Genomic DNA, 10384 nt, shown 5'->3' on the forward strand with positions numbered 1-10384 from the left:
TTCGCTTCCCGATAGTTCGGCTGTCATCTGGCAGCTACGGGCCAATGTCGCCAAACAAGCGCCAAAGTTAGGCTTCGCTTCCCGATAGTTCGGCTGTCATCTGGCAGCTACGGGCCAAAGTCGCCAAACAAGCGCCAAAGTTAGGCTTCGCTTCCCGATAGTTCGGCTGTCATCTGGCAGCTACGGGCCAAAGTAGCCAAACAAGTGCCAAAGTTAGGCTTCGCTTCCCGATAGTTCGGCTGTCATCTGGCAGCTACGGGCCAATGTCGCCAAACAAGTGCCAAAGTTAGGCTTCGCTTCCCGATAGTTCGGCTGTCATCTGGCAGCTACGGGCCAAAGTCGCCAAACAAGTGCCAAAGTTAGGCTTCGCTTCCCGATTGTTCGGCTGTCATCTGGCAGCTACGGGCCAAAGTCGCCAAACAAGCGCCAAAGTTAGGCTTCGCTTCCCGATAGTTAGGCTGTCATCTGGCAGCTACGGGCCAAAGTAGCCAAACAAGTGCCAAAGTTAGGCTTCGCTTCCCGATAGTTCGGCTGTCATCTGGCAGCTACGGGCCAAAGTCGCCAAAAAAGCGCCAAAGTTAGGCTTCGCTTCCCGATAGTTAGGCTGTCATCTGGCAGCTACGGGCCAAAGTAGCTAAACAAGCGCCAAAGTTAGGCTTCGCTTCCCGATAGTTCGGCTGTCATCTGGCAGCTACGGGCCAAAGTCGCCAAACAAGCACCAAAGTTAGGCTTCGCTTCCCGATAGTTCGGCTGTCATCTGGCAGCTACGGGCCAAAGTAGCCAAACAAGTGCCAAAGTTAGGCTTCGCTTCCCGATAGTTCGGCTGTCATCTGGCAGCTACGGGCCAAAGTCGCCAAACAAGCGCCAAAGTTAGGCTTCGCTTCCCGATAGTTAGGCTGTCATCTGGCAGCTACGGGCCAAAGTAGCCAAACAAGTGCCAAAGTTAGGCTTCGCTTCCCGATAGTTCGTCTGTCATCTGGCAGCTACGGGCCAAAGTCGCCAAACAAGCGCCAAAGTTAGGCTTCACTTCCCGATAGTTCGGCTGTCATCTGGCAGCTACGGGCCAAAGTCGCCAAACAAGCGCCAAAGTTAGGCTTCGCTTCCCGATAGTTAGGCTGTCATCTGGCAGCTACGGGCCAAAGTCGCCAAACAAGCGCCAAAGTTAGGCTTCGCTTCCCGATAGTTAGGCTGTCATCTGGGAGCTACGGGCCAAAGTAGCCAAACAAGTGCCAAAGTTAGGCTTCGCTTCCCGATAGTTCGGCTGTCATCTGGCAGCTACGGGCCAAAGTCGCCAAGCAAGCGCCAAAGTTAGGCTTCGCTTCCCGATAGTTGGGCTGTCATCTGGCAGCTACGGGCCAAAGTCGCCAAACAAGCGCCAAAGTTAGGCTTCGCTTCCCGATAGTTCGGCTGTCATCTGGCAGCTACGGGCCAAAGTCGACAAACAAGCGCCAAAGTTAGGCTTCACTTCCCGATAGTTCGGCTGTCATCTGGCAGCTACGGGCCAAAGTCGCCAAACAAGCGCCAAAGTTAGGCTTCGCTTCCCGATAGTTCGGCTGTCATCTGGCAGCTACGGGCCAAAGTCGCCAAACAAGCGCCAAAGTTAGGCTTCGCTTCCCGATAGTTCGGCTGTCATCTGGCAGCTACGGGCCAAAGTCGCCAAACAAGCGCCAAAGTTAGGCTTAGCTTCCCGATAGTTAGGCTGTCATCTGGCAGCTACGGGCCAAAGTAGCCAAACAAGTGCCAAAGTTAGGCTTCGCTTCCCGATAGTTCGGCTGTCATCTGGCAGCTACGGGCCAAAGTCGACAAACAAGCGCCAAAGTTAGGCTTCACTTCCCGATAGTTCGGCTGTCATCTGGCAGCTACGGGCCAAAGTCGCCAAACAAGCGCCAAAGTTAGGCTTCGCTTCCCGATAGTTCGGCTGTCATCTGGCAGCTACGGGCCAAAGTCGCCAAACAAGCGCCAAAGTTAGGCTTCGCTTCCCGATAGTTCGGCTGTCATCTGGCAGCTACGGGCCAAAGTCGCCAAACAAGCGCCAAAGTTAGGCTTCGCTTCCCGATAGTTAGGCTGTCATCTGGCAGCTACGGGCCAAAGTAGCCAAACAAGTGCCAAAGTTAGGCTTCGCTTCCCGATAGTTCGGCTGTCATCTGGCAGCTACGGGCCAAAGTCGCCAAACAAGCGCCAAAGTTAGGCTTCGCTTCCCGATAGTTCGGCTGTCATCTGGCAGCTACGGGCCAAGGTCGCCAAACAAGCGCCAAAGTTAGGCTTCGCTTCCCGATAGTTAGGCTGTCATCTGGCAGCTACGGGCCAAAGTCGCCAAACAAGCGCCAAAGTTAGACTTCGCTTCCCGATAGTTCGGCTGTCATCTGGCAGCTACGGGCCAAAGTAGCCAAACAAGTGCCAAAGTTAGGCTTCGCTTCCCGATAGTTCGGCTGTCATCTGGCAGCTACGGGCCAAAGTCGCCAAACAAGCGCCAAAGTTAGGCTTCGCTTCCCGATAGTTAGGCTGTCATCTGGCAGCTACGGGCCAAAGTAGCCAAACAAGTGCCAAAGTTAGGCTTCGCTTCCCGATAGTTCGGCTGTCATCTGGCAGCTACGGGCCAAAGTCGCCAAACAAGCGCCAAAGTTAGGCTTCGCTCCCCATAGTTCGGCTGTCATCTGGCAGCTACGGGCCAAAGTAGCCAAACAAGCGCCAAAGTTAGGCTTCGCTTCCCGATAGTTAGGCTGTCATCTGGCAGCTACGGGCCAAAGTAGCCAAACAAGTGCCAAAGTTAGGCTTCGCTTCCCGATAGTTCGGCTGTCATCTGGCAGCTACGGGCCAAAGTAGCCAACAAGCGCCAAAGTTAGGCTTCGCTTCCCGATAGTTAGACTGTCATCTGGCAGCTACGGGCCAAAGTAGCCAAACAAGTGCCAAAGTTAGGCTTCGCTTCCCGATAGTTCGGCTGTCATCTGGCAGCTACGGGCCACAGTAGCCAAACAAGTGCCAAAGTTAGGCTTCGCTTCCCGATAGTTCGGCTGTCATCTGGCAGCTACGGGCCAAAGTCGCCAAACAAGCGCCAAAGTTAGGCTTCGCTTCCCGATAGTTCGGCTGTCATCTGGCAGCTACGGGCCAAAGTCGCCAAACAAGTGCCAGAACTAGACATACTGCCTTGGAGTTCGGCTGATGAGGCATTTGATGTACGCGGGTGGTCTTCATTTTAATTAAATAGAAATTAAGTTTTATTTGGCTGGCCACTTTATCTTATTTTGTTGACCCGTCTTTTTGCGATGCGATCTAGTCGAGGAGAGGCTGAGCCAATCAACGGCGTTCGGAGCGAGAGTTTTTGAGAAGCGACTTACCAACGAAGACGTTGGACTCGCTGATCCGCACGCCAGAGGGACCATCTAATTATTTTTTTTTCCGATGCAATTTAGTCGCACCGCGCACTGCTTACTTCCCCGGTGAGAATGCGCCTTTACAGAAAGTGCTGCCATCGAGCTAGCGCTGCGCGAGACTGATGTGCGCACGTCTCCTCAACAAATATTATTATTAGGTGGCACATTGCAAAACGCGAGCGTGGCTCTGTGCGTGTCTTGTATTGTGATTGAGCACCGTCAAATCCTAGCGATAACAAAGAGTGGAAACGACCGGGGCTCCGTGGCGCCGCTCCCGCATTACACTTGGTGAATTAAAATGAAATTCCGGAACTTGTGCTATTATCGTGATTGTACTTTTTAAACATTTAGAAAGTGGAGACACATAAGGGACGATACAGACAGGACAATCTTTCAACTTCAACAACATTTATTCTCGGCTTCATGCTCAAAGCCCGCCAGCTCCGTGGGAGTACGGGAATGTGAATTCTCGGGGGAAGGAGAGGAGGCGGAGGAAGTGTACGCGATCCCCCTGTCCCGCGGGGCCAGGTACATCGGGCAAACGGGGCGATGGCTCAACGACCGACTCCGAGAATATCAGATGGACGCCGAAAAAGCTGATTCTTGGCATCCGATCGTCATTCATTGTAGAAAATGTCCCGGCTGCGCTCCTAATTTCACCGGCACAAAAGCTATGGGAGGCCACTGCGAGCGAGTCGGGAGAGGAATAATTGAGGCCTATCGGATGGCGACAAGCCCGCAAAACATAAGCACCGCTTTCATTTCGCTCTCAAGAAAGGAGATTATCTTTCTGAGGCCCACAATGGAAGCCGAACGCTGACAGACTAGTCAAGGCGACAAGGTCACCGGCAGAAGCGGCCTTTCCTTTCATTCCGTTCCACTTCATTCCAGAGAAGGGCTGGGATTCCCCCGTCCCTTATTTCCCTACTGTTGAACAGAACGGGATACACTCTCTCCCCTGTAGCTTTGGCTGTACAGCGGAGTATATTTTTTTTTGTTTCCTTTATAAGTTTTTTTTTTTTTTTTACTCAAAAGCGTTGAAAATGCAGAGGGAGCTTAGTTGCGTTGTTGATTCCCCTTCGACCTCGCCTTTTGCAAATCCTCCCCACCTGCTTTTTTGTCTTCGTGTGGCTGTCGGCGAAAGCGACACCCGCTTGAAGCAAATCAAAAGGGTGGAGCGAAACGCATGACCTCTCTATGTAGGACGCGTAGGACAAAAACGTTTGGACGAAAATTTGTCACGTGAGTCTCTCTGTCACGCTGATGGGATCTCTGCGGCTGTTGTTTTCGCCGTTTGCCCAGTTATACAAATAGGCGGGCCCCGTAGGTCCGGTTTTCGAAATGCGCTCTTCAGTGTTCTGTTGCTTTCGTACGATGCAGACGCGGCCGTGTTTTTTTTTTTTTTTTTTTTTTTGTCGTAAACGGCTGGAATATTTCTATGCTAGTTTTTTGGTAACAGGCATGTTTTTCACCGGAGTTCGTGGAATTTTTGTTATGTGCTTGTTGGACATGCTTCGACAAAAACTGCACTCCGCCGACGACGAGACGTCAGTTGAATGTGCGCAACCTCCTTTTTAAGTGTGTTTGTGGGGTGCCTGAGTTGGATTATGCATCTATCAAGGGCTACATGATATCGCTCTTTTATTAGTAAGTGCCCTGCAAGCATGATTCTGATAGTCGTCCTGCTTTCCTCTCAATCTCCGCGGTATTTTTGTGCGATGAGTTTTGCTTGGCATGAGGGCAGTGTTAATTCTGTTTTATAATTTGCTTTTCGTTTTACAGAGAAGTGTGACCTTTGTAAATATGTCGACAATACACTGTGTGTAATCATAGTGGTTTAATAAACTTCTGGGAGCGATCGAAAAAATTTTGTTTGTCCGTATAAGTGATTGGATATGCAACAAATGATATGCAACGTACACATACTTGCACGGCGTTCGGCCAATACGGAGCAGACGCATCGTAGAGTATTCGGACAATATTGCGCGAACACTAGGCCGGGGCGAAACGGCTGTACTGCAATGCTTGCCGGATATCAAACGGTGGTGCGAAATTGGACATTTGAGCGATATTGGAACCGACTTCCGGCCGGCACTGGCACGATACTGCAAAGTATTGCCGTGCTGCTTGGGAACGGAGGTGATGACATTTGACCATCATGTTCCCAACGCTTATTTAATTTAATTCTCTCCTGGGGCGCCTGAAAGAGCACTTCTGTGACACACCAGAGATATTCCAAACTTGGGCAGCCCTCTTGGCTTTCTTTGCCACTTTTGGCACTTATTTGGCACTTCAGTGGGTAGCCAGACAAAAGCCACACTTCGGCATGCCCCGAATCGTCAAATTAAGATTTACTGCGGCAGTTATGGCTCAAGTATGGCACTACTTTGGCACTCCTGTGGCGGACCACAGAAAAGCCAAACTTTGGCATGTCTAAAATACCAAAATTAGGCGTTGCTCTGGCAGCTCTTGGTTTACAATTCGGTAGTGAGATGTCATACAAAAAAGTAATTTGAATGTTGGATAATTTTTTTAAAGCTGTAGTTCGGAATTAATAGGTTTCATAGTGTGTATAGGAATAGGTTCCATAGCATGTGTAGCGTGTTGGATGACAAGGAAGAAGTCTTGTGGGAATAAATGACAGCTGTATGCTGTGCTGGTTTTGAGACGGTGGTGTCTATGTTCCTTTTTGTTTCCTTGTCTCAAGGAAACAAACTTTTGACAGCAAATTTTGAACCCTGCACCAACTTTGGCGCTCCTCTGGCGGACCAGAGAAAAGCCAAACTTTGGCACGTCCCAAATACAGAAAATAAGCGTTGCTCTGGCAGCTATGGCTGAAGTATGGCACCAACTTTGGCGCTCCTCTGGCGGACCAGAGAAACGCCAAACCTTGGCATGCCCCAAATTCCCAGATTAAGATTTACTATGGCAGTTATGGCTCAAGTATGACACCAACTTTGGCGCTCCTCTGGCGGATCAGAAAAAAGCCAAACTTTGGCACGTCCCAAATACCGAAATTAGGCGTTGCTCTGGCAGTTATGCTCAAGTATGGCACCAACTATGGCACTCCTTTGGCCTATCAGAGAAGAGCCAAACCTTGGCATGCCCTAGGAACGCCCAACTAAGGCTATATTTAGGCACCGTACTTTGGCACTGATGAGTGCCATGGTGCGAAAACCTAACTGCGCCAAAGCTGGGCCCTTATGTTTGCCAGACCTTTGCCCAAGTTGGGCATTCCTCTGGCGTGCTACCTGGGTAGCTTCAAATGTTTCTCGAAAACGAAATGAAAACATTTATTAGTCGTGCTTTCAGTTTTTTTCCCGAAAGTGTGTCAAATATTAATTACGCCTCTTATGTCGCGATTGTTTACTAATGTCTCTTGATAACTATATTGAGTACAAGAGTTAGGGTGTAGTTGACTGGTACTTTATTGGACAAACTTTGTTCAATACAAGGCACCGATGAAAAACACTTGTGAAAATCCGCTTCACACAGGTGCGATTGTTGTTCCACCCAAAGTTAATAACACATCATGCAATCTTGTTGATGAGACTATTTCAATGGGAAATAGCCTTTATCAGCTCGTCTCTTGGTATTAGGAAACTCATTTAACTTACAACATGATTTTCGCTCAAACTTAATTGTTCATTTCAATATTCTCCTTTAGAGAGAACTAAAACAGCTAATATTTAATATTTTTGAAGAAACAAAACGCCCCGTGTTCAAGAGCTCATATTGAAAGAATTAAGGTAGAGGTAATGTGCTTGATAACAAGTTATTTTTCATCCGCTAATAAGTGCAATATTACACTTTTTTTTACACACTTCTTACCTCTTACAACACATTTCTTATCTTCATTACTCTTCGGCGGCTGTAGTAGTAGAGCACTAAAAGCACAACACGTCCTCGAAGTTTTTAATTGTTGCTGGAGCTCATAAGTTTCAGGTGCCTTACACTGCATTCGAGGTGTCTGCCAGTAAATATTTCGTAAATGCTCACACAAAAATTTTCGAACTTTTAATGCAGTCGTGAAACAACAACACTCTCTTTTACTTGTAGATGAACATCCAGTATTTTGCCAAAACAATACTGATAAAACACTTAAAACGCTGATATTGATGGTAGATGCGGCGGGATTATATATTAAAGAAGAAAACAAGAAAAAAAATATATAACACATGTCTAGAACTCTCTCTGATCAGAAATACTCAATACATACGCTTTAAAGCTATTTCATCAAAATTATATAAATGTTAAATGTTGCGAAAAATGTTCTACAATATTGATTACTAGAAAACAGATAAAATTAAAGAAAAAGAAATTACGAAACGTTATTCTTAAAGTCTATATTTCTTACACAAATGCCTTTTTTTTATTCTTGTTTGTGACTTTTACACCCAGGTTCATTCTCTGGTGCTTTTTTGCGCTGCTCTTGAACCAAAAGCTTAGTACAGTTTCCGATTAGTTTTTTGTCGCTAAGGCATGCTAACGTGTGCTTTGTCAAAATTAGTTAAAAATAACAGCTTTATTTTGCAGAACGACTGCCTGGATTATCTTTGGAGCTTACATTCGATAGTAATGGAGCAAACACTTGGCCGTAATATTGAAATCAATCGGACGTTCTTCGGAATACGAATTGTTTTCAGTATCAAAAAAATATGCATGATCACGAAAAAACATTCATGAGCATATTCACACAACTTCAATCTGTGAACACACAATCGTGCTAATACCCCAGATCTAAGAACACACCATGCACAATGCAGAAAATGAAGAAGGTGAGGTACGAGAGACACCAAACCCAAATGACTCTGCACTCCCGCTTTGTGGGAGCTCTGTTGCGCAGCACGTCTCTTCCCAAGGTGATGCCCGCGATAATGCCAGCGAGGTGCGGGAGAGCCACGATGTCGTGCTGACTCCTCCAGCGCAGCGCTCCGTAGTAATCAACGGCCGTGAAGGTTGTGACTACCACGATGCGAGGGACGTTGTTCTTGAACTGGCCGTAGTTGAAGGCGACATCAGCAACGTGAGCCCAGAGCACTGCGTAGATGGCTCCAGATCCGCCCACCATGAACGGGCTCTTGCTCAGAAATCCCGTCAGAGCAGTCATCAGGGAGCCTAAAAAGTAGATAAAGGGTATCTTCCATGCGCTGTGAATGGCGCTAAAAGGCATACAGGCCAGGACGTGGGCAACTGTGTTGCTGATCATGGGAAAGGTGTCGATCTGAAGCAGGACGTAGGAGAAGCAACGCCAGATCTCTACCTGACGCTCTGAACTCATGATGAGTTTGTCGTCGTATCTAAAGTAGCTGGTGGCTGTGGCCGGATTTGGACAGCACCAGGTTGAGTGGTACACCAAGGTCACCAGCTGACCGATGCAGATAATGGCGTACATGGCTACCGGCAACAGGAACAAGGGGTAGTCAATCATCGCAATGCGCAAAACCCTGGCGTGCTGAAGTCTGTTGACAAAGATGCTGGCAACCACTTGAAAGAATCGGAAGGCGCGCCTCTCTCTCGCAGTTCGCGGCTTACCGAGTGTCGCAATGGCCAGAAATTCCTCGAGCGTGAGTGTCCCTGTTGGATTCCAGGAGCTTAATTCGAGCACTTCGTCCAGGATGCTTCGAGGGCAATCTGGCATTCTCTTCAGTTTCGACGCCAGTTTCACAAGACCAACGCTTTCTTGTTTAGTGGCCGAATAGAACACTCGAGACCAGTAGTCGATCTTGTCAGTCCCAAAGAACTGGGCAAATTTTTGACTGGGCTCGTCCATCGAGGTATTGAACATGAATTCTGGGCTGACCGTTGGAAACACCATTGCGGCTTGCATGCGTCAGCGTGATGACTCGTCTGCGCAAGTCGGCGGGAGTATACAGTTCTTGGTCGCACTGTCGCCCAAACATCGACTCGGACAATTTAGACAGACCGTGCGAAAAACAGCAGGGACCACGCAGACCGTGGCACCTTATCGCGTCCTGCGAGTTGACACATGGAGATTAGGTTTCAGCGCACCGTGCATTTGCATAAGGGGCACTCATCAGAAATTGCCGAGATCGAATTCGCCCGGTTTGCAGAAAAGAACTGAAGAAAAGAGGAAAACATTCCGGGATCAATAGGGGCTGGCTACCCTGAGTACAACACTTTTTTTGTCGTTTTTGTAACACTCTTCAGCATTTATGCTCTAGACTAGATAAAAAGAAGAGATGCCACTCAGCACCTGGTAGTCCCGTGCTGGCTGCCGCTCCTTGCGCTCAATATGTCCAATTTCCTTGGCGCAAGCCACGTCAATATTTCGAGAACTATCTCGTTACCATTGATTATAGTCATTGGGGAAGGCAATTTCTAAATACGTACTAAGCGTCGCTCATTCAAGACAAAAAACACGACAAATAGTCATCATGAAAAATGTGAAATAAAAAATTATAATATTTGTAAAATAGTAAAATTGAAAATGTAATTGTAATAAAACTGTAATTGTAATAAAAATGCAATGGTACTGAATTGTTATAAAATATTAAATTCCGACAATTGTAATGTATGTACCTCCTTCTTCTACTTGAATAAGCATCGGGTTACACTCATCCCTTAAAACCGCCGCTGAATACATTATCCTGAAGAAAACGGGTATATCATGCGCCGTTTTTCAACACTGATTCTAGCATAAAAAGTAGCTTGTATATACAACAATCTGACATGTTATATCTACGATACATATAGGCACATATTTCTAACTGAGCTGTCAGGGTTACATATTAATTACAAAAATATGTTTGTTGGAGCATACTTAATCGACGGGATTGATTTCGCGTTCATCTAATAACAATATAAATAAAACAGATTGTAGTTTTCCCGGCATCACTATTTTCACCTGAACAATGCTCATACAAGCGATTCTCATTCAAAACCAAAAGCGCGCCTGCTACGGCCTTCATAACCCTTCCGTTTTCATAGCAACCGAAGCCCTTTATTAGCACTGGAAATAATTAAACAAAAATTATTTTGTGATACAATAT

At 47.2% G+C, this 10384-nt stretch overlaps 1 protein-coding gene across 1 annotated transcript; it reads right to left on the reverse strand.

Annotated features, from left to right (window-relative positions):
- Nucleotides 1-8097: 8097 nt before the first annotated feature.
- LOC8039851 (rhomboid-related protein 3-like) lies at nt 8098-9189 on the reverse strand. The gene has a single exon (XM_002413734.3). The coding sequence runs from the start codon at nt 9187-9189 to the stop codon at nt 8098-8100; it is 1092 nt and encodes a 363-aa protein (XP_002413779.3).
- Nucleotides 9190-10384: the final 1195 nt, after the last annotated feature.

This window comes from Ixodes scapularis, unplaced genomic scaffold (genome assembly GCF_016920785.2).
Source record: "Ixodes scapularis isolate PalLabHiFi unplaced genomic scaffold, ASM1692078v2 PGA_scaffold1__304_contigs__length_218370807, whole genome shotgun sequence".
NCBI classification, from domain to species: domain Eukaryota; kingdom Metazoa; phylum Arthropoda; class Arachnida; order Ixodida; family Ixodidae; genus Ixodes; species Ixodes scapularis.